The 26,864-nt window shown below is 38.1% G+C and overlaps 1 protein-coding gene across 3 annotated transcripts in view; it reads right to left on the bottom strand.

Annotated features, from left to right (window-relative positions):
* The window catches only part of CHMP3 (charged multivesicular body protein 3), a 123,486-nt gene that overhangs the window by 27,504 nt on the left and 69,118 nt on the right, over window positions 1-26,864 (bottom strand). For 2 of the 3 annotated variants that reach the window (XM_024241911.3, NM_001132181.1), the window contains 1 exon segment: window positions 10,262-10,322. The exons of the other annotated variant lie outside the window; for it this stretch is intronic. In XM_024241911.3, coding sequence (XP_024097679.1) covers window positions 10,262-10,322 — 61 coding nt within the window. 3 annotated transcript variants of the gene reach the window in all.

Genomic DNA, 26,864 nt, shown 5'->3' with positions numbered 1-26,864 from the left:
CAGCCTCAGCCTCCCGAGTAGCTGGGACTACAGGCAAACATCACCATGCCCAGCAGTTTGTTCATGTTGCGAAGTTTTACCCTGTGTTTTTTTCTAAGAGTTTTATAGTTTTTAGCTCTTACATTCAGGTCTTTGATCCATTTGGGGTTAATTTTTGTATACATTGTTAGGTAAAGGTCCAACTGAATTCTTTTGCATATGGATATCCAGTTTTCCCAGCACCATTTGCTGAAAACTGTCCTTTCCTCCACTGAATGGTCTTGCTACCCTTGTCAAAAATCAGTTGACAAAGACACAGTTTTTCTGGATACCTATTTCTATTCCATTGGTTTATATGTCTGTCTTTATGTCAGTACTACATTGATTTTATCTCTGTAGCTTTGTGGCAAGTTTTGAAACCAGGAAGTGAGTTGTCGAACTTTCTTTTTTTAAGACTATTTTGATTATTTAGGGTCTCTTAAGATTCTATAAGATTTTAGGACAGATATCTCTATTTCTACAAAAAATGTCATTGGGATTTTGATAAGGATTGCACTTTGAATATATAAGATTGCTTTGGGTAGTACTGACATCTTAACAATATCTAATCTCCCAATCCATGAAAATGTGATGTCTTTCCATTTATTTATGTCTAATTCCTTTCAGTAATATTTCATCATTTTCATTATACAAGTCTTTTGCCTCCTTGGTTAAGTAAATTCCTAAGTATTTGATTATTTTTGATGCTATTGAGAATGGGTTTTCTTAATTTCCTTTTCAGATTGTCCATTGTTAATACAGAGAAATACAATTTTTTTTGGTGCTGATTTTGTATCTTGCTACTTAATGAATTTATTAGTTCTAATAAGTCTTTTTTGAAAAATCTTTAGGGTATTATACATATAGTATCAGCTGCAAACAGAAGAGTTTTACTTATTCCTTTCCAATTTACATACTTTTAACTATTTTCTTCTTGTCCAATTCCTTTGGCTAGAAGTTCAGTATCATGTTAAAGAGAAGTGGCAAAGGTGGGTATCCTTGCCTTGTTCCTGATCTTAGATGAAAAGCTTTTAGTCTTTCACCATTTATTTTGATAGTCCCTGTGGTTTTTTTCATACATGGTTTTTACTATGTTCAGGTAATTTCTTTCTATTCCTAGTTGTTGTTTTTAACATGAAAGGGTGCTGAATTTGGCCAAATGCTTTTTCTGCATCAATTGAGATGATAATGTGAGTTTCTTTTCCCCTTCATGCTGTTAATGTGTTATATTACACTGATCAAATTTTATATGTTGAATCATTCTTGCATTCCAGGATAAATCCCACTTGGCCGTGATGTATACTCATTTTAATGTGTTGCTGGATTTGGTTTGCTAGTATTCTATTGAAGATTTTTGCACTAATGTTCATAAGAGATACTGGTCTATAGTTTTCTTGCAGCATATCTTTGTCTGATATGATATCAGGACAATACTGGCAACATAGAATGAATTAGGAAGTGTTTTCTTCTCTTCAATTTCTTGAACTTTGAGAAGCATTGGTGTTAGTTCTTCTTTAACTGTTTGATAGAATTCACCAGTGAAGTCATCAGGTCCACAGCTTTTCTTTGTCAGGATATTTTTGATCACTGATTCACTCTCCTTACTAGGTATAAGTCTGTTCACATTTTCTATCTCTTTATGTTTCAATCTTGGTAAGTTTTATGTTTCTAGTAATTTGTCCATCACATCTAGGTTACACAATTAACATACAATTGTCCATAGTATTCTTATAATCTTTATTTTTGTGGAATCAGTAGTAATGTCTCCACCTTCAACTCTGATTTTAGTACTTTCAACTTTCTCTTCTTCCTTAGTCAATCTAGTTAAGGTGTATACATTTTGTTGTCTTTTTCAAGAATCAACTATGGATTTTGTTAATGCTCTCTATTCTTTTTCTGTTCTGTCTCTGCTTTAATCTTTATTATTTTCTTCCTTCTGCTAGATTTGGGTTGACTTTGTTCTTATTCTATTTCCTTTAAGTTGAAAGCCAGGTTGCTCATCTGAGATTTTTTTTTTTTTTTGAGACAGGGTTTCACTCCCATCACCCAGGCTGGAGTGCAAGGTTGGTCACCATCACAACTCACTGTTCCCAAAGTGTTGGGATTACGGCTACCACACCTGGCCTTCATTCTTAATGTAAGCATTTATAGCTATTAATTTTCCTCTGAGTGTTGCTTTTGCTGCACCTTCTAACTTTTGGTATGTTCTGATTTGGTTTTTACCTGTCTATAAGTATTTTCTAATTTCCTTTGTGATTTCTTTTTTCACCCATTGGTTACGAATGTGGTGCTTAATTTCCATACATCTGTGAATTTTCCAGTATCCTTTCTGTTACTGATTTCTAATTTCATCCTGTTGTGGTCAGAGAAGATACCTTATATATCTTTTAAATTTGACTGAGACTTGATTTACAGTCTAACATATGGTCTATCCTAAAGAATGTCTTGTGTATATGTGAGAAGAATGTGTATTTTGTTGTTGGGTAGTATTCTGTATACATCTTTAGATTCAATTGCTTTATTTCTTTTTTTTTTTTTTTTTTTTGAGATGGAGTCTCACTCTGCCTCCCAGGCTGGACTGTGGTGGCACAATCTTGGCTCACTGCAACCTCCACCTCCCAGGTTCAAGCAATTCTCCTACCTCAGCCTCCCATACCTGGGATTACAGGCACACACCATGACACCCAGCTAATTTTTGTATTTTTAGTAGAGACAGGGTTTCGCCATGTTGGCCAGGCTGGTCTCAAACTCCTGACATCAGGTGATCCAACTGCCTCGGCCTCCCAAAGTGCTAGGATTACAGGTGTGAGCCACTGCACTCTGCCTTCATTCTTCAAGTCCCCTGTTTTCCTACCTAATTCCTATCTAGTTGATATACCCATTGTTGACAGTGCAGTATTGTCTAACTATTATGGAAGAACTATTTCTCTCTTCAATTCTGTCCACTTTTGCTGCATATGTTTTGACAGTCTGTTATTGTATACAAAAATATGTACACTTGTATTATCTTCTTGCTGTATTTAATCTTTAATTAATATATAATGTCCTTCTTTGTCTCATATAATCTTTTTTCATTTAAAATCTATTTTATCTGACAATAACATAGCCATCCCTGCTGTCTTTTATTTACTATGTCCATAAAATATCTTTTTCCATCCTTTTGCTTTCAATCTATTTGTGTTTTTGGATCTAGTCTCACTCTTGTAGACAGTATATATGTTTTAAATATAAGATTATGTTTTGTAAAATCCATTCTGCCAATTTGATTAGAGACTTTAAATCCATTTACATTCAAAGTAATTACTGTGGGCTGGGCACAGTGGCTCATTCCTGTAATCCTAGCACTTTGGGAGGCCAAGGCAGGAGGATTGCTTGAGTCCAGGAGTTCCAGACTAGCCTAGGCAACATGATGAAACCCTGTCTCTACAAAAAATATAAAAATTAGCTGGTGCAGTGGCATGCATCTATAGTCCCAGGTACTTGGCAGGCTGAGATGGGAGGATTGCTAGAGCCCAGGAGGTCGAGGCTGCTGTGAGCCATGTCACGCCACTGCACTCCAGCCTGGGTGACAGAGCAAGACCCTATCTCCAAAAAAAAAAAAAAAAAAAAAGGAATTATTGATAAGGACAAATTTTCTTCTGCCAACTTGCTATTTATTTTCTGCATGTCATAGCTATTTTGTCCCTTATTGCCTGCATTAACGTTTTCTTGTGTGTTTACTTGATTTTTTTGGTTAATGAGATGTTTTTATTCCCTTCTTATTTCCTTTTGTACAGCCATTTTCTTTGTGGATACCACAAGGATTATGCTTAACATCCTAAACTTATAACACTCTAATGTGAATTTGCATGAGCTTCTTTTTTTTTGAGTCTCACTTTATCACTCAGGCTAGAGTGCAGTGGCATCATGATCTCAACTCACTGCAACCTCCAGCCCCCAGGTTCAAGCAATTCTCCTGCCTCAGCCTCCACAGTAGTTGGGATTACAGGCGCACACCACACGCCCAGCTAATTTTTGTATTTTTAGTAGAAATGGGGTTTCACCATGTTGGTCAGTCTGGTCTCGAACTCCTGGCCTTAGGTGATCTGCCCACCTCGGCCTCCCAAAGTGCAGGGATTACAGGCATAAGCCACCGTGCCCAGCCTGTATGAGCTTAATTTCAAAAGCAGTAAGAAAACTATGCTCTCATAAAACTCTGTCTCTACTCCCAGTTCAGTTACTGATGTCATGATGTTACATTTAGGCACTATGTATCCAAAAACAGACTACCTTTTATTTCTTATTCATGTCTCTTAAATCATGTAGAATACAAAAAGTAGAGTTATAAAACTTTCTAATTGTCCATGAATCTACCTTTAATGGAGATACTTATTTCTTCATACATCATCAAGTTACTGTATAATGTCCTTTCATTTCAACCTGAAGGACTCCCTTTATTACCTCTTGCAAGTCAGGTCTAGCTGTAATAAACTCCCATGGCTTTTGTTTATCTGACAGTTTTGCTAGACATAAAATTTTGGTTGATAGGCCTTTTCTTTCAGTATTGAATCCACTGCTTTCTGGCCTCTAATGTTTTGGATGAGAAATCTTCTAAAATCTTACGAGTATCCTTTGCATGTGACAAGATGTTTCTCTCTTGCTCCTTTTAAGATTCTCTCATTGTCTATGGCTTTCTACAGTTTGATTATAATGTGTCTTTCTTGGCAAGATCTCACTTGAGTTTATCCTACCTGGAGTTCACTGAACTTCTTGGATGTTTATGTTCCTATCTTTCATCAAATCTAGGAAGCTTTCAGCCATTATTTCTTCAAATAATCTTTCTGCACCTTTCTCTCTCTCTTCTCCTAAAATTTCCACAATGCATATTGGTCTACTTGATGATGTCTGACAGGTCTCTTAGGCTCTGCTCATTTTTTTTTTCTTTTTCTTTTTCTTCAATAGACCGGGTCTTGCTCTGTTGCCCATGCTGGAGTGCAGTGGCATGATCATGGCTTACTGCAGCCTCAACTTCCTGGATAGGTAGGACTACAGGCATGTACCACCACATCTGGCTAATTTTTGTTTTTATTTTTTGCAGAGATGAGGTTTTGCCATGTTGCCCAGGCTGGTCTCAAACTCCTGGCCTCAAGCAACACGCCTGCCTCAGCCTCCCAAAACCCAGTCTCTTTTTTTTCTGTTCCTCAGACTTGATAATTTCAATTGTTCTATTTTGAAGTCTGCTGATTCTTTATTTTACCTGCTCAAATATGCTTTTGAATCATTCTAGTAAGGTTTTCACTTCAGTTATTGTACTTTTCAGCTCCAGAATTTTGGGGTTTATCTTGTTTTCTAGCTTTCCACTGATTATTTCCATTTTGTTCACATTTTTTTTAACTTAATCCACCTCTTCCTTTAGTTCTTTGCACATCTGTAAGATACTTGTTTTAAGTCTTTGTTTAGCAAATCTACCATCTAGTCTTTCTCAGCAACAGTTTCTGGTGACTTACTTTTTCCTGCTTTGAGTAGGCCATATTTTCCTGTTTCTTTGTATGCCTTATGATTTTACTGTTGTTGAAAACTGAATGTTTGAATCTTCTAATGTGGTAACTCTGGAGATCAGATGCTGATTCCCCAGGGCTCATCAGGTTTGGTTTTGTTTTCTTTTTTGCTTTTTTAAAATTGGCATAGGGTGTCTGTAGTAAAGATCAGCACAAGGTATAAACTCAAGGTCTTCTGAGCTATTTTATGAGCCTGTACCATTCCCTGGGCACGCACAGTGACTTTTACATTCCCTCATATATACAGCTACTTTTGAGTAGCCTAGCTCTTGATAGGAATGTAAAATGGCACAGCTGCCACGGAAAACAGTAAATGGTTCCCCCCAAAATTAAAGATACAATTAATTATTTGATCCAGTAATGCTACTTTCATTTATGTATGCAAAAGTACTGAAAAGAATTGAAAGCAAAACAGATATCTGTACATCCATCTTCATAGCAGCATTATTCACAATAGCCAAAAGGTGGAAACAATCTAAATGTCCATCAGCAGATGAGTGTATAAATAAAATATGGTATATACAGACAACAGAATATTACTCAGCCTTAAAAAGGAATGAAATTCTGATACCTGCTACAACATGGATGATCCTTAAAAACGTTATGTTAAGTGAAATAAGCCAGACACAAAAAGACAAAAATTATTTGATTCTACTTATATGAGGTACTTAGAATCGTCAAATACTTAGATACAGAAAGTAGAATAGTGGTTACCAGGGGCTGGGGGTAGAGAGAAATAGGAAGTTACTGTTCAATAGGTACAGAGTTTCAGTATGGATGAGGAAAAAGATCTGGAGATGGATAGTGATGATGGTTGCGCAACATTATGAATGCACCTAATGCCACTGAACTGTACACTTGAAAATGGTTAAAATGGTCAGCTTTATGTAAATTTTACAATAAAAATAAATAAAAATCAGCAGCAAGACTAGTATGACTCACTTATAAACAAATGTTTGGGTATAAACACAAAAACAGAGAGAAATATATCTGGAAAAGCATGATCATCAAAGTGTTTGTGGTGGTTATCTCTAAGTGGTCGAACTTCGGGGTGATTTTAACTTTCCACTTTTCTGCATTTTCACATGTGTATAACTACCTTTATAGTCACGAGTGCTCACCCAAGCTGACTATTTTCATCTGAGGAGCAGATGAAATTAATTACCTAAATTCATTCAAATTATTGCCTATAATGAGTGTTCAAAATGTGTTACATTTGACTGAAAGCTAAAAATGCGGACTACCATAAATCTTCCATGAGAAGCTGAGAACTCTCTATAGTTATATTTTGCTTTAAGTTGCTTTTTTCTTTAACTTGCTATTTAAGTATAACATATATACAGAAAAGTAAACATAACTGTACAGCTATATACATTTTCACAAATTAAACACGCTCATGTAACCAGGACCTAGATCAAGAAAAAGAATATCACCAACATGCCACAAGGCCCCCTTATGTCACCTTTAATCCACCATTCCCCCCCAATAAGCATAGCCAATAGCTTGACTTCTGAGAACATAAATTCATTTTGCAGTTGCTCATTTTTACACTAGTATTTCTTTTTAAATCCATTCACCTTGACTGCTAGCATAAAACCAAATGAAAGATCCTGATAGTGTTTCTGTGATAAATCCTCACATGCTTTCACAAGTAACATTTAAAGCAATCACATTACTTCATAGTCACACTTTATCAAAGTGCCCCATCCCCTTTTTTGGTATCACCATCAAGTAGTGAAGTCTCTACTGCATGCCAGGTACTGTCCTAAACACTTTACACATATTCACAGATTTAACTGTCACAACAATTCTATGAGATTCAAAGAAATTTATTAAGGACAGGTGATATCAGAGTTTAAACCTGGTAATGTTAAGACTCCAAAATCCATGATCTTTTTCCAATATCATGTTAGAGTAAATTAATAAATTACTATTAATGACAAATAACAGGAAACATACATGAAAGATATTGGGCTTGAAGATCATCATTTAAAAGGCAAAATGAGCTACGGATGTGAGAAGAATTACAGTGAGCATAGCACAAAAAAGGAATATGCAAGGCTGTGAGACACTAATGAAACTTATGAAGTTTCTAACATTTATTTTTGACACTGATCAATTATTATCATTGTCATACATTTTACCTCTACATGTTACAAGCCCCACAATACATTATTATTTTTACTTTCAAGAGTCAGTAAGTTAAAAACATTCTTAAGAGGAAAAACTAATTTACATTTACTTACATATTTACCATTTCCAGCATGCTTTATTCCTTCATATAAATCCAAGTTTGTATCTGGTATGATTTTTCTTCAGCCCACAACTTCTTTTAACATTTATTGTACTGGCAACAAATTATTTCTGGCTTTTGTTTGAAAATATCTTTATTTCACCTTCACCTATGAATGTTATTTTCATTGGACTTAAGTCTAGGATAACATGGGGTTGTTTTGTGGGGTTTTTCTCACCATATGAAAGATATTCTAGTTTGCATTGTTTCTGATAAGAATTTTAAAATCATTCTTATCACTGTTTATTGGACCTAAATTTGTCTTTTTGGGGGGTTATCTTTTTGGTTTTCAGTAATTTGATTATGCTTTGCCTTTGTATGGTTTTGTGTTTATTCGATTTGGAGATGAGTTCCTTGGATCTGCAAGCTTAACAGTTTTCATCATATTTGAAAAACATTCAGCTACAATTTTATATGATCCTTCCTGACCCCTCTCCTCCTGAGACTCAAATTATACACATTAGCTCACTTGATATTAGAAGCTCTGTGTTGTTTTTCTTTTTTCTGTCTGTACTACAGTTCGGATAATTTGTATTACAGGTTGAATATCTCTTATCCAAAATGCTTGGGACCAAATGTCTTTCAGACTTTAGATTTTGGAATGTTCTGCATCATACCAGTTGTGTATCCCTAATCAGAAAATCCGAAATCCAAAATCTGAAATATTTGGGTTGCTGACAGGATACGCAAAGGAAATGTTCATTTGAACATTTTGGATTTTGTATATCTTCAATTTCACTGATCTTGTTTTCTGTAGTGTCTAATTTGCTGTTAAACCCATTCAGTGATTCTTCATTTAATTTCACTTCATTTCAGATCTTTCAACTCTAGAAATTCCATTTTGTTCTTTTCTGTATTTTGTATTTATCTCCTCATTATGTTTAAGTTATCCTTTAATCTCAACATATTTATAATAGCTGCTTAAAAATCCTTGACTGCAAATTCAATCATCTGTTTTTTTGTGGGGGTTTTGGGTTTTTTTTTAAATCTATTTCTATTACCTGGCTTTTCTCCTGTTTTGGGGTCACATTTTCCTGCTTCTTCATAATAGTATCTCATTGGATGCTGGCCACTGTATATGTTTCATTGTTGGGTGTCTGAATTTTGTAGTCTTCCCTTAAAGAGTGTTAATCTTTACTTTGGCAGGCAGTCAAATTACCTGCAAATCAGCCTTCAAGTCTTTTAAGTCTTGTTAGTTGGTTGGTATGGGCTTGTGGTAGCCTTTTTTCTAGGCTACCTGATCCTTATTATTAAGGTGTGACTTCTGAGTCACCTACCTGATCCTTATTATTAAAGTGTGACTCTTCTGAGGTCTCTACTGAACATCCCAGAGGTTCCACAAAGTCTGTTTTCTGTGTCTGATCAGAGCTCAACCACTTCTCAATCCTTTATTAGCTCTAGGAATTATTCATCTTACAGCTTCCTGGTAGTTGTTCTGTTCCTAGTAATTGTTCTCTGCCCAGTCTCTTGAAATTTCACTCTAAGCATGCACAACTTAGTATTCAGCCAAAGACTCCAATGGATCCTATGGAGACATTTGAAGTTCTTTCTCTGAGTATCTCCCTTCTCTCTGATACTCCGCCCCACAAATTCCAGCCACTCCCTGAACCCTTATCTCTATTCTCAACCCAGTGAAACCACTATGCTCTGCTTGGAATGGCCTTCCATGGGCTATAATCCAGAAAGTATCTCCAAGCAGAATGATAGGGTCATATTAAGGCTCTCTGTCTTTGTTTCTATTCTCTCAGTGATCACAACCCTGTACTGCCAGCTGTCCAATGTTTGAAAACAGCTGTTTCACAGATTTTTGTCCAGTTTTTTTCTTTCTTGCTTTGTCCAAATTTTTATTTACGATGAGAATGCAAGTTGAAAAGCAATTACTCCTTCATGGCTGGGAGTGGAATTTCCCTCTTCAATTCTTTTTAAAGAAAGTGATACTGGGATACCTTTATGATATTAACTCTTCTCCAATCATGAAAGTGTTAAAAACCTTAAGAGTTTTAAATATTACCATCCCTTTGCAAATCACCTTAAATGGTACTAAACAAAAAAAACAACTTTATTTATAAACATACTGTCCTCAATTTACAGTAATGCTAAGATAAACAGAGCAGTGACAATGGAATTGTATTTCTTACTATGTACAATTTATTTAATTTGAATTCCATAAAAGGCATTTCTTTATAAGTAGCAAGAGGTTTCTTTTGCTCTTCCAAAATATAAAGTTTCTTCTAGCTCATTATCTTTTTTTATACTAATTACAGAATTAAAAAGCAAAATCAGTCAGACAGCTATAAATAACTGATATAGGAATAAACTATGTCTTATGATATATAAATGCAGTTTATTTTTATGAACTGAAGCAAAATATACCAAGAGGCTGAAAAATAGAAGACAAAAAATGATAACTTACCCCTTATTTGCCTGTCAACAACTCTCATTTCCTTTCTTATCTTCAATGACCACTCATTGACCTGGGAAAATTTTTAGAAAAGGAATGAGGAGAAAAGCCGAAACTCCTAACTCAATCTAATTTAGAATTTTGTGTTAACTCCACATTTATTACAGACACAAAATTTAAAAAGCCATTTTCAAAGACAGAGCTTTACGGTCAAATTTTACTTTTTTTTAATTTCACCTCTTTTCATTCACAGTGCACAGGAGTTTTAAGTTATTCAAAGATTCGTAGCTGAGGGCAGGCTGTAAGCAGCACTTTACATAAAATCTCGGAAAGAATATGGTACTGTCTAGGTACATAAAGATTTGAAGAGGTCCAAGTGCACAGTTAGATTTAAGAGCATCAGAAAATTTTCATCTTTCACAGGTGAGCATTTCAAAAACTACTCTGCCTGTGTCATGAGAACTCATCTTTCCCTTTTTCCCTTTAAAAATAATGCTTTTCCATTTTACAAAAGAAAAACATTCCCCTAACGTATGTCTCTTATTACCATGGTAGTTCCCTGACAGGCAAAAATTTCTGAAGCCCTAAACAAGGTGGACTGGAAATGCTGGTGGAGGTGTTGAGAAAGTAGTAAATTACTCTAACGGTTACCAAACTGTTATGCAAGTGAACTGTTTTCCAATTCTTCACGTTTCAAAAACACTGAAGGAAAACCTGAGTTATGAGTCAATTAATCATTAAAAGTCAATTTTATGCTAAATTACTATGTGCTTTTTAGTACATGACTCAGAAGCTCAAAAAACTGAGTGACACTGCTATAACTAAACTCCTTCCATTACCATTTTATTACATCAACAAGGTTTCTCAGCACTTGAGTCTAATAAATCATAAAACAGGAACAGAATTTATGCTGAACCCTTGTAGCATTCATTCATGTAGCATTCATTCATGTAGCAGTCATCCATGGACATACATACTAAATGGCATTTTTTAAAAGTCCATACCATTAGAAGATATATTTTCAACAAATTTCAATTTTAATGTTTAATATTGAACAAAATCTGTAAAATATTTATTATGCAACAACAATTGTAATAATTTGTGAAAGCTGTCAGAATCAAAATGAAGTCACTAGTGTATTAACAAATCTGCTATATAGAGCTGGAAAGGCTAAGAGGGTTCTCACACTTGTATACCTAAACAAAACCTATCACAAAAGACTCTGCAAAAACCACAGCCTTGCTTGCTCAAAGGCACTGCAATCTTACATAAAAAATACTTCCGCAAGGACATCTGCCCAGCAACTGCCTGTCCAACCTTGGACTGGCATCACTCTTGTTATTGACCTCTGTAGCCAATCATAATCATTTTAAAACAATTACATAATCCTCCTTTTCCCTTTAAAAATCTTTGTCTTCCTTTACGTCCTTGAATATATACATAGTTTACCACGGCAAGTATATTCCCACTGCAATGCTTTTGCCAAATAACCATCATTTTCTTCTAGGGAACCTCTCTCTGCTTGTTATTTAGGTTGACCAACCCCACTCAGAAGAAATACTTAAGTACTTAAAACTGTATGGTCATACAAGTTTTAAAAATCTAATCAGGTTTATGTACTGTTTTTGGAAGTGAAATTTATATAATTAACCATTTTAAAGTGTACAATTCACTGGCATTTAGTGCATTTACAATGTCATACAACCACCACCTCCCTATACCCTTTAAATAATCTCTTCCTATCTCCCCCTCCCCAGTTTCCTGGCAACCACTAATTTGCTTCCTGTCTCTATGGGATTGCTTATTCTGAATATGAAAGGAATCACACAATGTGTTAACTTTTCGTTTCTGGTTTCTTTTATTTAACATGTTTTCAAGGTGCCTCCATGTTGTAGCATGTATCAGTACTTCAGTCATTTTTATGGCTGGATATTATTCCTTTATATGTATATAACACAACTTGTTTATCCATTCAACTGTTAATGGACGTCTGGGTTGTTTACACTTTTGGTTACCATTTCTACCACATCTCACCAATACCTGTTATTTTCTAATTTTTTTATGATAGCTGTCTGCTGAGTGTGAAGTGGTATCTCACTGTTTTGATTTACATTTTCTTAACGCCCAGTGAAGTTGGACTTTTTTTTTTTTTTTTGAGACGGAGTTTCGCTCTTGTTGGCCAGGCTGGAGTACAGTGGCACAATCTCAGCTCACTGCAACCTCCGCCTCCAGCTTTTAAGTGATTCTCCTGCCTCAGCCTCCCAAGTAGCTGGGATTACAGGCGCTCACCACCACACCTGGCTAATTTTTGCATTTTCAGTAGAGACAGGATTTCACCACGTTGGCCAGGCTTGTCTAGAACTCCTGACCTCAGGTAATCCACCTGCCTCAGCCTCCCAAAGTGCTGGGATTAAAGGTGTGAGCCACTGCGCCCGGCCGAAGTTGGACATCTTTTCATGTGCTTGTTGGTCATTTGTATATCTCCTCTGGAGAATTGTTTATTCATATCTTCTGCCCATTTTTCAATTGAGTTGTCTGTTTGTTGGGTTCTATGAGTTCTTTATACCTTCTGATAGTAGTAGACCCTTTACTGATACAGGATTTGCAAATATTTTCTCCCATTCAAGAAAGTCTTCTTTCTCGATAATGTCCTTTGAAACACAAAAGTTTTTAATTTTGAAAAAGTCCAGTTTATCTAAAGAATGTGTTTTCTGAACTTGTTCTTAAAGTCTCAGCTTAAATGTTACTTCAGGGAGACATTCCCTGACTCACAGAATAGGTTCAACCCTCCAGGCAGTACAACTGCACAGAACCCTATACCCCCACCTCTTTTGTAGAGCTCATTATACTTATGATTACTTACAAGTATCGACTATAAGCTCCAGAAAGTCAAAGACCTTCTCTTATTCACCAAGCCCTTGCGTAATGCCTGGCACAAAGGATAATAAATATCTGTTGAATTTGATTGCACGGAATACAAGATGTGATGGAACAAAAAATTTCAACCATAAATAACACTTATGTAACTATCTTCAGAAACTTTCTATGTATGTTTTTAAATGTCAAAGAGTAAAAGTTTCATAAAATCTGTCAAAAAGAGAAATTCCTTCTAAACTTATAAAATCAAAAGGGGCTTTGCAAAGAAGAAAAACTTACCTAAGAGAAATCTGAAGAACCAAAAGTATCCAGTCATGTCTCTGACCAGTACTTCTCAACCTGAACTACACAAAAGTCAACTGGGAAACTTTAAAAATACTAATTTAACTGGACCAGGGGTAGAGCCCAAATGACAGGTAGCATTTAAAATCTCTTCAGGTGACTATGATGTTCTGTTAGAGTTAAGAAACACAGTCTAAGACAAAGAGCTCAAGAAAATTTATCAAGCAAGTCTCATAACTGTAAAGACCACTACAATAAAAGGAAATTTAAAACAGATGTAAAGAAAATTCGACAAATATTTATTTAGTGCCAATAGGATTTCAGTAGTAAATGAGAGGCCCTTATAATTAAGTAAAACAGAACATAAGGTGTACAGAATAAAAAATCAACTAGTAAATTAGACAATATATTTGAAAACCACAAGGAACCTATAGAGTTTCACACCACCAAAATATTATCCTTTATTCAAATTCATTCACAGAGGTCTATTATATGCCAAACTAGGCAAAGGAAACTAACACCATTAAGAGGTTATTTTCCACGAATAATGCTGAGAGACAGCTTAAGACAAATAGAAAACAAAATGATTGAATTCCTCTTCCATCCTTCACTGAAATTCATTCTAGGTGGACTGAAGACATATGGAATGCAAAACTGTGGTGCTTTAAGAAGACAGTATAGGAGAATACATTTATGATTTCAGGTTAGAGAAGGGGTTCTTAAGACACAAAGGCAATAACCACTAAAAGGAAAAGGCTTGTTATTTTTATCTATATTGAAATTAAGAATTTTTATTCATCATGACTCCATTAAGAAAGTAAAATGTTACAAACTGGGAGATAATATTTGTAATCATATAAATGGTAATAAATAAAAGGCATTTACTTATTTTTTAAGAATGGAATTCTCAATATTGTACAGTCAGCCCTCTATGTCCATGGGTTCTACATGTGTGGATTCAACCAACTACAGCTCAAAAATATTAAAAAAAAGAATGGTTGGCTGCATCTGTATGAAACATGTAGACTTTTCCCATCATTATTCCCTAAATACAGTGTAACAACTATTTACAGAGCATTTACATTGTATTAGGTATTATAAGTAATCTAGAGATTAAAGTACACAGGAGGATGTACATAGGTTACATGCAATTACCTTTTTCTTTTTAAATCAAGTACTTGAGCATCCATGGATTTTGGTATGGGCGGAGGGACCCTGGAACCAATCCTCCTCAGATACTGAGAAATGACTACATATGAAAATCTGCAGGATAATGTAAGTTTCTGAATGATATTGTCGTCTTCCAAAGAGGAATTACATTTGCTTCTGGCAAACATATAGCTTAAGTGTCCTGGCAATTGGTTCTTAACTAATCTTAATTAATCCTATCAGGGGATAGAGATTATTTGAAACTGGTCTTCAGTCTTTGTGAAAGCCAGTCTACCTCCAGGTCACTATTATTGCTAAGGGGTATTCTTTCAGAGTCCCAACCAAAAGCCCTGAATATCTGCTTATGAACTCCAATTTTTTTTTTTTTTTTTTTTTTTTTTGAGATGGAGTCTCTCTCTGTCACCCAGCTCAGCTCACTGCAACCTCTGCCTCCCAGGTTCAATCAATTCTCCTGCCTCAGCCTCCCGAGTAGCTGGGACTATAGATGCCTGCCACCATGCCCAGCTACTTTTTGTATTCTTAGTAGGCACGGGGTTTCACCATGTTGGCCAGGCTGGTCTCAAACAACTGACCTCAGGGGATCTGCCCACCTCGGCCTCCCAAAGTGCTGGGATTACAGGTGTGAGCCACCATGCCCGGCCATGAACTCTAATTTTTATATTCCCCAACCACAGGGTTTGTCAAAAACTCTACTCAAATTCTATTTGTCAGCCACTGCATTAGGAATTAGAGGATCTCTTTAGGGGGAAGGTAGTCCCAAATGATTGGGTTCATGTAACTGAGCTTCCCTCTTTGCTGAGATCTTGATTTTGCAATTTCTCAGTGCCCTGGTAGCTTTCAGTGATTTCATATAGTTACACTTTTTGTTTAGCTCTTTTAGTTATTTTTGGCAAAGGGTTGGTTCAAAGCAACTTAGTCTATAAACACCTTCATGATTTTTTAAAGAACATGTTTCCTAGTTCTGTTGCATAAAAAGGCTTAGAAGCAGGGACACTCGAGTACTAAGAAGCATCATGCGCACTCAAATTTTGGTTTCTAAATAGCATTCCCGCTAAAAGAAACCACTGCATCTTGGAGAAATGGCTGATTTCAGATCTCAGGCTAGGAATTCACAAATCATACCAGGATATATGCTAGAAAACAAGGAAGTATTCAAAGATTAGTAAAGTTATGCTGAAAGCAGATAGGAACTGGCTTGAAATAGCTCCCACTGACCAAATGTATAAGTTTTTCAGTATCAAACAGAATAATGTTTAGGACTATAACACACTAAATATATAAAAATCCATGAGTCCAAAATGGTGCTTCTGAGAGGCACGGGTGGAGAGATAATGCAGTTGATACCACCGGATATTATTATACCAATTCTTTATTCTAAATATTAGCGATTAAATAAAAAGCATTAAGCACTTATCCTGCATTTTCAATAGAAACTATAGGTCAAGGTAACCAAATAGCCCCAGCTAATAAGGGACAGATCTTTATAGAAGACTGCCAGCTAAAAATGAAAAAGAAAACAGAGAATTAGAAAAATCACCACTCTAAAAACCCTCATAGAATAGCTGATTCAGGAAAGGGACACCTATAAATGTTAACGTGTCTAAGTGAAGGATTACTGAAGAACTGGACATTCACATGGTGCTAAAATATCACCCCTCAGGCTAGTTACTAGCATAAAAAGGAAAAACATAATGTAAAGATCTGGTGTGTCACTACCTCAACCAGGTGGTCAAAGTTATTAGCATCATTAATTACAAGACAGACATTATATGCCTCCTGATGTGATACACTATGAAGTACACAGGTAACCTGTGAGGCATTCTTGCTAAAATTGTTTAACCTGGATCTTATCAAACTTAGATCCAACTTCCATTTCATAGAAAACACAGGGGGTAGAGAAAAAAGCTAACCACAAAAGGAACAAGATCATGTCCTTTGTAGGGACATGGAAGGAGCTAAAAGTCATTATCCTCAGCAAACTAATGCAGGATCAGAAAACCAAACACTGCATGTTCTCGCTTATAAGTGGGAGCTGAATGATGAGAACACGTGGGCACATGGAGGGCAACAACACACACTGGAGCCTGTCAGCCGGGGGTGGTGATCGGTTGCGGGGAGAGGGCAGCTTGGGGGGATGGTGGGGGAGGAACAGCATCAGAAGAACAGCTAATGGATACTGGGCTTAATACCTAGGTGATGGGATGATGTGCACGGCAAACCACCATGGCACATGTTTACCTATGTAACAAACCGGCACATCCTGCACATAAACTTAAAAGTTGGGGGGGGGGGAAAAAAAAACTAACCACAAGACATAGACAAATCCAGAATAAGGAACATTCTACAAAACAAATGCCCTACTTTACAAACAAGTCTTTATTCTTACAATGCTATAAGTAGAAAGCAGGGGATATTTATTTATTTTTTTATTTTTTTATTTTTTGAGATGGAGTCTTGCTCTGTCGCCAGCCTGGAGTGCAGTGGCGCAATCTAGGCTCACTGCAACTTCTGACTCCCTGGTTAAAGCTATTCTCCTGCCTCAGCCTCCCGAGTAGCTGGGATTATAGGTGCACGCCACCACGCCCAGCTAATTTTTGTATTTTTAGTAGAGATGGGGTTTCACCATGTTGGCCAGGATGATCTCGATCTCCTGACCTCATGATCCACCCGCCTCGGCCTCCCAAAGTGCTGGAATTATAGGCGTGAGCCACCGCGCCCGACCCCAAACAGCAGATTTTTAAATAAAATCAAGTAACAGCCAAACACAAACCTTGCTGAATCCTAAGTTATAAAAAGTTATAAAAAACATACTGGGAACACTTGGGAAAATTTAAATATGGACTAGATATTCAATGATATGAAGGTATTTTTGTTATACAGAATTTCCATATATTTTAGAGATGCAATATGAAATGTTGCAAAATGTGTTATATTTATAATCTACTTCAAAATGACTGAGCTGAAAAATGTATATCAAATGATAGCAAAGTGCTATCAACATTTGATTACACAGGTTTTCACTGTACTATCTGCTATGGTATGAATGTTGGTGCATGTCCCCAAATTCGTATGTTGAAATCCTAATCCTCAAAGTGACAGTATCAGGAGGCGGGGCCTTTTGAGAGGTGATTAGGTCCCTTAGGAATGGAATTAATGCCCTTACAAAATAGGCCCAAGGTAGCTCTTTTGCCCCTTCAACCATGTGAGGACAGCAAGAAGGCACCATCTATGAACGAAAAAGCAGTGCCCTCACCAGACACTATATCTGTCAGCGCCTTAATCACAGACTTCCTGGCCTCCATAACTGTAGAAAATAAATGTCTATTGTGTATAAATTACTCAGCTTGTAGTATTTTGTGATAGCAACTCAAATGCACTAACCACTGCTATTCTACTTTTCTAAAAATTTAAAAATTTTCATAATAAAACTTTAAAATAAAGTACTTGGCATTTCATAGGTGTTGTATTTCAAGAAGAAATTAAACTTGACAAAATCTTTATGATAATATACACAATAGTGAAATGACAAGTCACATAACTGGAGAAGATAAAGATGTTCAATCTCACTGGTAATCAGGAAAAAGCCTGATATTCATTTTATTCCTCTAAGACTGGCAAAAGTCAAAAATTCAGTTAATAACAAGTGCTAGAGAAGATGTAAAGACAAGCAACTTTCATATATTGCTGGTGAATGTACAAAGCAGTTCAATCCCTTTAGAAACCAATTTGGCAGTATTTTTATACAAAGAAGTCATATCCTAAGATCCAAAAATTTCCCTTGTACATAGCCTAAAGAAACTCTCTCACAAATACACAAGCATACAGGTATTAGAATGTTCATTGCATTGTTGTATTACACAAGGAAACAATCTAGAAGTCCATCAATAGAATATATGTGTGTGTGTGTGCGCGTGTGTGTGTGTGTGTGTGTGTATAGATTTTTTTTTTTTTTTTTTTTTTTTTTTTGAGATTGAGTCCCGCTCTGTCGCCCAGGCTAGAGTGCAGTAGGTGATCTCGGCTCACTGCAACCTCTGCCTCCTGGGTTCAAGCGATTCTCCTGCCTCAGCCTCTGGAGTAGCTGGGATTACAGGCGCCTGCCACCACACCCGGCTAATTTTTGTATTTTTTAGTAGAGACGGGGTTTCACTATGTTGGCCAGGCTGGTCTTGAACTCCTGACCTCAAGTGATCCCCTCGCCCCAGCCTCCCAAAGTGCTGGGATTACAGGCATGAGCCACCGTTCCCGGCCTTAGAACTAATATGTTGTCATAAATTTACACAATCAAATTCCATGGAGTTAAAATACATGAAATACATCTACATATATTGGTATGAATAAACTTCATTTTCAAAATATACAAACAATACTGAGCAGAAAGGAATCATACCAAATTTAGGACAGTGACTGTCACTCTGTGTGCTGATGTAAGAAAATGCAATAAAGAGAGTAAGCATGTATATAAGTGTATTGTTTCCTGAGGCTGCCATAACAAAGTACTTAAAACATAAATGAGAATAAACTGAACCCGGGAGGCGGAGATTGCAGTGAGCCAAGATCCACCACTGCACTCCAGCCTGGTGACAGAGCAAGACTCTGTCTCAAAAAAAAAAAAAAATAAATAAATAATAAATATACTGTTTCACAGTTCTAAAGCCAGAAATCTGAGTATCACTAAGCCAAAATCAAGGTAGCAGGAAGGCCATGCTTCCTCCAGTGGATCTAGGGAAGAATCCATTTCTTGCCTTCCAACTTTTAATGGCTACCAGCATTCCTTAGTTTGCAGTCTCACCATCCAATCTTCAAGGCCAGCATCTTCAGTACTGTCTCTGCTCCATCCTCACATTGCCTTCTCTTCTGTGTATGTCAAATCTCCCTCTAAATCACTCTTATAAGGATACAGGTGATTGCATTTAGGAGCCACCTGATAACTCCCCATCTCAAGAACCTTAATTTATTCATACCTGCAAGGACTCTTTTTCCAAATAAGGAACATATATAGGTTCCAGGGATTAGGACCTGATCTCTCTGGGGTGGGGAGCTTTTTCAGCCTACCACAATGGATATGTTATCCTCTGTTTTTTAATTTAAAATATTAAAGATTTTTTTACATATTTAAGAGCGAAATTAAAGGACTGGAAAAATATAACAAGCAAATCCTTAAAATACAAAAATACATAAAATCAATTTAAAGTAGGAAAATAACTACTGACTCCAGAAAACATTTTTAAGATAATTTCAGACTAGATAATACATTTTAATGGTACAAATTCAATAGCTATAGAAAGGCAAATAGTGAAAAGTTTCCCTCCCATTTTTGACCCTCAGCTACCTAGCTCCTCTCCTGGAGGCAATCTAGGATTTTGTGTATCTTTCAAGACAATCTAAAATATACATAAAACTAGAAATCAGCCAAAAGCAACAAATACAAGTGACCTTAGATCAAAATCTGCCTATTCCTGTCACTGTCAGCTGAGTATATAGCAGCTCAATCATGCAAGATTTCAAATGTCCAAGTGTTTTCTCTCACCATTGTAGGAGATCGGTCAGGGTGGTGGGAAAAATTGTAAAAAGATGCAAACCTTCATGGAAGGTAGGGAGGTTTTTACAAAAGTTTCAGAAAAGGATTTGGCTGAAGGCAGCCAGATTCTCTTATCTGGGAGATGTAAGGGGATGTAAAGAAACTGATCTAGATAAGTAGTTTACTTAGGCCTCAGAAACTGGCCTTTAATCATCCACCAGCAGGACTGCTCTCTCGGGGAAGGGGGGCGAGGGACCATGTTAATTACCCACAAGTGTGTTGACTCAAAGCCTTTGTCATTAAATCTGTACTGAATAAATACCCACAGCACCAACTTGTCAGGGCCACGGTTGCTACAACACCCTCCTCAGGGTCTGTGAGCAGCCTGGTTCCCCTAGCCCGCTTTTTCACTGGATACCTGTGTCTGGGTGTATTCTTTCATCCGTCGTTTGGCCAGGATCTGCGGGTCGGACCCGGCACACCATCCCTACTCCTGTCCATGAAACAAGTACCTGATGAGCTCTTTACTCTTCCTGAGAAAGTTCAAGATTATGCCAGCCCAGTGGATGATAGAGAATAAACAGAAACATAATCCTTGCTCTTAAGTTTACAATTTTGCTGAGGACACAAAGCAGAAGAGAAAAATATTCTTCCAGAATTTCCCTGTGTCTATCTTCTCTCATCTCTTAAATTCTGTCCAAAACTGAGCTCTGGCTCCTTCTCCTCCACCATCACCATTCGCAACAAACTTGCTCCTTTCCTGAATTCTCTCCATTTCAGCTCATGGCACTGCCATTCAGGAGGATGAGCAGGTTTGACTGAGGTAGGGTTAAACAGAAACCTAAGAATCATCTTTGCACTCATCCCACATGCAGTAGTTCAGCAAATTCTGACTATCTATGCTAAATATTTCTAAAACTCATCCTATCCTCTCCATTCCCATTGCCATTCTAAGGTTCACATCATCTATCACCTGGGCCACTAACCGGCCTCCCTACCTAAATCTCTTCCTTCTAGTTCATGCCCTAACCCACTGTTCTGATTGCTCCTCATCTTTAGTAGGCATGACACACAGACCTTTATTAATCTGCCCTCTACCTACCTCTCCAATGTTACATCTTACCACTACCATCACTCCTCCTGCATTCCACTCAGAATAGCATTTCATCCTCCAACCATTCTGAATTTTTTCCCTAGTTCCTCTAACATATGTTTCACACTTCTAAACCCTGCATATTCAGTTCACTTTGCTAGGGATGCCTCCCCTTTCCTGATCCTATACCTACCTATCCACCTGGTGAATGCCACTTGTGACAAGACCCAGAGACCCTCCCTGACCAGCTTCCATTGCCCATTCTGAATAATCACTCCCTCCACTATGGCATCAAAGACTTTGTACATACTTAAATTATTGCTCCTATCTCCCTACAGTGTTTATTTACAAGTCAGTCTCCTCCAGTAAACTATATTCTTTGAAGTCATCATCATCTTATTTTTGTAAACCTTATTCCAATCCAATGCACACCAAAATCACTCGATATTTGCTGTATGAACTCCATCTCCCTTTCTCATTTTCTTCCCTTTTCTGATAGAATCCCACAACCATGAGTCATGACCCAGTCTAAGAACATAAGTGAGTCACATGATTTAAGAATTCTGATGCCACAGAAGGGGGCACTCTACCCCAAGACTAAATTAGTGAAGTCCCTAAGTAAGACAGAACAATTTTCCCAGCAGAACCTCAAGTCTAAGAGAAGAATCTCTTTCCAGCAGAATTCCATGTCCTCCTGATCCCACCCCAAGATTGTTACAGGTTTCTAAATGGATTTTAAGGCATCCTCATCCTCAGCAGGCCCAGTCTGGTCTTTACTTGCATCCTTTAAAACACAATAGCTTTCACCACTAAGATGTCTCCACCGAAGTTTGTGCAGGGGCAAAGATTTTAGTCTGTAGAGGCTCCTAATATAGTTAATGTTTCCTTAGAGAGTTCCTTGAAACACTGCTCATCTTGGGACTACCTGACCTTAAACCCTACTAAAACTTATTCTGATACTCACTCATCATTTAACAAACATTTACTTAGCACCCACTGTATGCTGCATATTATATCAGAGCTCTGGAGATACCACCCATAATGTATCTTACTTGCCCGAATTGACCTGTCACCATGGCCTAAATGGTACCATGTGTGACAACCATGGTGTGATATGACTACACCTGGCCTCTGCTTATCCTGTGCCAGGACCCAGACCTACATGCCTGCATCTTTCAGCCCCCAACAGAAGGAGCTGTCTTGTAAGTTTATCCCAACTCAAAAACTGCCCAGCTGAAACTACAGCATTTAGTCAATTCCCTCTCTCTCTAATGCCTCTTTCATTTCTGCCAACATTTTCTTATCTTTAAAAATTTCCTTCACTTGGCCTCTTAAGTATTTTCTTTCTCCCTTAAAAGAAAAAAAAAAGCCAAACTAACATTACTTGGCTTCTTATTCATATACAGCTCTCAATACTTTATCAGTGCCTCAGCAGTTCTACAGAGAAAAAAGTATTTCCCATCTGTGATGGTTAATTTTAGGTATCTCCTCAGCTGGGTTGAGGGATACCCAGATAGCTGGTAAAGCACTATTTCTGAATATGTCTATGAGGGTGTTTCTGGAAGAGACTGGCATTTCAATCAGTGAACTAAAGATCATCAGCCCCCACCCAATGTGAGTGGGCACCATCCAATCAGTTGAGGGTCTGGACATAACAAAAAGGCAGAAGAAAGGCAAATTCTTGCTCTCTTCTGTATCTGGGATACCCTTATCCTGCTCTTGGACATCAGAACTGTAGGTTCTCTACTCTCTGGACTCTGGGACTTCCATCAGTGCTACCCCAACTCACTAGGTTCTCCGGCCTTCAACCCTGGACTGAGCTACACCACTGGCTTCTCTGGTCTCCAGCTTACAGACAGTATATGATAGTACTTCTCAGCCTTCATAATCCCCAGTCAATTTCCATATTAAATTCCCTCTCAACTACCTATCTATCTATCCATCCATCCTATTGGTTCTACTTCTCTGGAAAACCCTGACTAATACACCATCCCTGCTTTATTGGCACCTTCTTGAATTACAGACTAATGCTAAGTAACCACGGCTAGTGACAAAACACTTTCTTTGGTCACAAGTCACAGGTGTGAGAGAAAGCCTAGCACTTGGTAGAAGCTGACCCTAAAGTGGATGGATATTCTTTTAACAAACTAAAACATATCATCAAAACTGAAGGGGTACCTTGAAGAACTGAGGAGGAACTTGAAGAAAACCTTGGGCAGGGTATCTCCAGCACCAGATAAAGTGGATCATCTAACACTAAAAATCCTACTAAATAGTCAAGAACCCATTCATAGGCAGGAAGAGGATGGAACACATGACAGTGAAAGGTCAAACTGTTTCTGATCATCTCAGCCTGGAGATAATCACTCCAACCACTGAACTCCTATACCTGTGTATGTGGTAATGTATTAGTCAGTTCTTACATTGCTATAAAGAAATACCTGAGACTGGGTAATTCATAAAAACAAAAGAGGGCTGGGAGCGGTGGCTTACACCTGTAATCCCAGCACTTTGGGAGGCCAAGGCGGGCAGATCACAAGGTCAGGAGATCAAGACCATCTTGGCTAACACGGTGAAACTCTTTCTCTACTAAAAACACAAAAAATTAGCCAGATGTGGTGGCACGTGCCTGTAGTCCCAGCTACTCAGGAGACTGAGGCAGGAGAATCCCTTGAACCCAGGAGACGGAGGTTGCAGTGAGCTGAGATCGCGCCACTGCACTGCCTGGGCAACAGAGTGAATTCCATCTAAAAAAAAAAAAAAAAAAAAAATTATTGCAGCACTATTCACAATAGCAAAGACTTGGAACCAACCCAAATGTCCATCAATGATAGACTGGATTAAGAAAATGTGGCACCATGGAATACTATGAAGCCATAAAAAAGGATGAGTTCACGTCCTTTGCAGGGACATGGATGAAGCTGGAAACCATCATTCTCAGCAAACTATCACAAGATCAGAAAACCAAACACCACATGTTCTCACTCATAAGTGGGAATTGAACAATGAGAACACATGGACACAGGGAGGGGATGATCACACACCGGGGCCTGTCAGGGGTGGGGGGTTGGGGAGGGATAACATTAGCAGAAATACCTAATGTAGGTGACGAGTTGATTGGTGCAGCAAACCACCACAGCACGTGTATATATGTAACAAAACTGCACGTTCTGCACATGTAACCCAGAACGTAAAGTATAATTAAAAAAAAAAAAAAAGAAAAGAGGTTTAACTGGCTCACGGTTCTGCAGACTGTACAGGAAGCACAGCAGCTTCTGCTTTTGGGGAGGCCTCAGGAAGCTTCCAATCATGGGGGAATGCAAAGAAATAGGCACCTTACACGGCAGGAGCAAGAGAGAATGAGGGGGAAGGTGCTACACACTTTTAAACAACCAGATCTCATGAGAACTCACTATCTCAAGGACAGTACAAAGGGTGATAGTGCTAAACCACTCATGGGAAATCTGCTCCCATGATCCAATCACCTCATACCAGGTCCCACCTCCAACACTGGGGATGACAATTTGACATGAGATTTGGTGGGGACACAGATCCAAACCATATCAGGTGCCCTATCCAAACCAGCTCTTAAAATGTTTATCTTACTTGCTAGAAGTTAAGTTCTTTGGCTTCTTATTTCACCTTTATAATCCCTCTTTGGGAGGTAGCATAAATGGCATGATAATTCTAAGTACAGGCCTTAGAATACATAACCTCTGGTATTGTAATTCACAAACTGTATGACCTTGGGCAAATTACCTAAATACTGTATGCCTCAGTTGCCACCTGTAAAGTGGAGATAATAACAGTTCCTACCTCATAACATTGCAGAGTGCTTAACACAATGCCCGGTTCAATATGTTAGCTAAGGGTGGTGGTACTTAGGGCTAATCTTTATTCACTCTACAATCTTGCTACTCAAGTGCAGACCAGCAGCATCAACATCACCTGGGAGCTTATTAGAAATCTCAGACCCTATCCAAAACCTATTGAATCAGATTTTGAATTCTGACAAGATCCCTAATGATTAGTGTGCACACTAATGCTTGAGAAGCACTGCTCTACAATACCCAGACTTGTCCATAATGGGGGGAAAAAAACCTAAAATTTTTTATTCAATAAATGATCTTACCTGTTCGGCTCTGGCAAGCAGTTTTAAAAACCAATCTCATGCATCAACCCTGCCATTTTCCAGTGTCAATCAGCTTTCTCAGGTAGATTACCCTACTGAAGAGTGTACCAACATCGTGTTCTTAGCAATTTATCATTTAAAAACAACCTAAGTGTACAATATACTAGAGTAGTATAGTAGTACATATACTACAGACTAGTTTAAACAATAAAGCAACCATTTCCCCAGCATCTTTTTTGCTTCTCCATAATCTTATCTCAATTTACGAATGGCAATGCCAAGGCCAAACACTGAAGGCAACAAATAATCTCTCCCTACCACACTTCTACAATAACAAGAATCTTAGACTATACAGATGTCACAAAATGTGCATCTATATAATGTTCTATAGTTTCCAAAGTGATGTTATACCGTTATTTCATTTAAGCGCCACAATTTTTATTTTACCAAGGAGCAAAATTGAGTAAGTTTCCTGACGAAAATAATGAGTGTCTACTGTTCTAGGGCCTTTAACAACAACAACAAATTTACATTAACGCACCTTAGGTGCCAGGAATTGCAAGATGCATAAGATTAGTTTTTAAAATGTGCCTGCTAGAGCTGAACAGGTTAAGATCATTTATTAAAGGATTTCAGGATTTTTTTTTTTCCATTATGGACAAGCCTAGGTGTTGCAGAGCAGTGCTTCTCAAAGCACTGATGTGCACGCTAATCATTAGGGAGCTTATCAAAATTCAAAATCTGACTCAGTGGGTCTGGAGTGGGGCCCGAGATTTAACAAGCTCCCAGCTGATGCTGATGCTGCTGGTTGGCACTTCAGTAGCAAGGCTGTGCCGTATTTAAAGAATTAGCCCTAACTACCAATATGAAAACTTTACATCCCTGAATCTTCAATTACTCTGAGGTGACACTACTATTATTCTGGCTTGACAGACGAGAAGGCACTGAACAGTGAACTTTCCAGAAATCACAGAGCTGAGATGTGGGAAGGCAGGATTCAAACTTAGGTTCACTGACTCTGCAGGGCACTTTCAACTGTTTGCCTCCCAGTATTATCTCAATTAATAGGTAACGAGAGTTCGAAGCCGTGTCCAAAACTATCTTCTGTAACATTCTTCTGGGTCGAGTCCCTGCCCCGCTATAATATGTGCCTAGGGTCAACACAAGGTTGTAGGGCTGGGGAAAGAGGAAACTGAGCCTCTTTTTCAACACAACGGGGAGGACGGCGAACAGACGGCTCCTCCGGCAGACGCCACCCGGCCCGCTCCAAACAACGCTCCGGGAACGACAAGGTTCTCCGGGTGGTCCGCAGACTGGCTAGAGGGGTGGGGCCTACGCTGGGAAAAGGTTCCGGGCGGGTCGTACCAACGCGCGCAGGGGGAAGGAGTTTCCGAGGCCAGGACGGTGTCGCTGCCTACGCGCTCAGTGGCGAGGTGGAGAAACTCTTCATCCACTCCTCGGCTACCTGGTCGAGAGCCGTGGCACCAGGAGCTCTCGCTCCCCACAGCCGACTCCTAAAGACTCTTCCTCCGGCCCCCCTGTC

The sequence above is a fragment of the Pongo abelii genome, chromosome 12 (genome assembly GCF_028885655.2).
Source record: "Pongo abelii isolate AG06213 chromosome 12, NHGRI_mPonAbe1-v2.0_pri, whole genome shotgun sequence".
Lineage (NCBI taxonomy): Eukaryota > Metazoa > Chordata > Mammalia > Primates > Hominidae > Pongo > Pongo abelii.
Note: the sequence above shows the minus strand (reverse complement) of the source record. Positions and strands in the feature narration are given on the sequence as shown.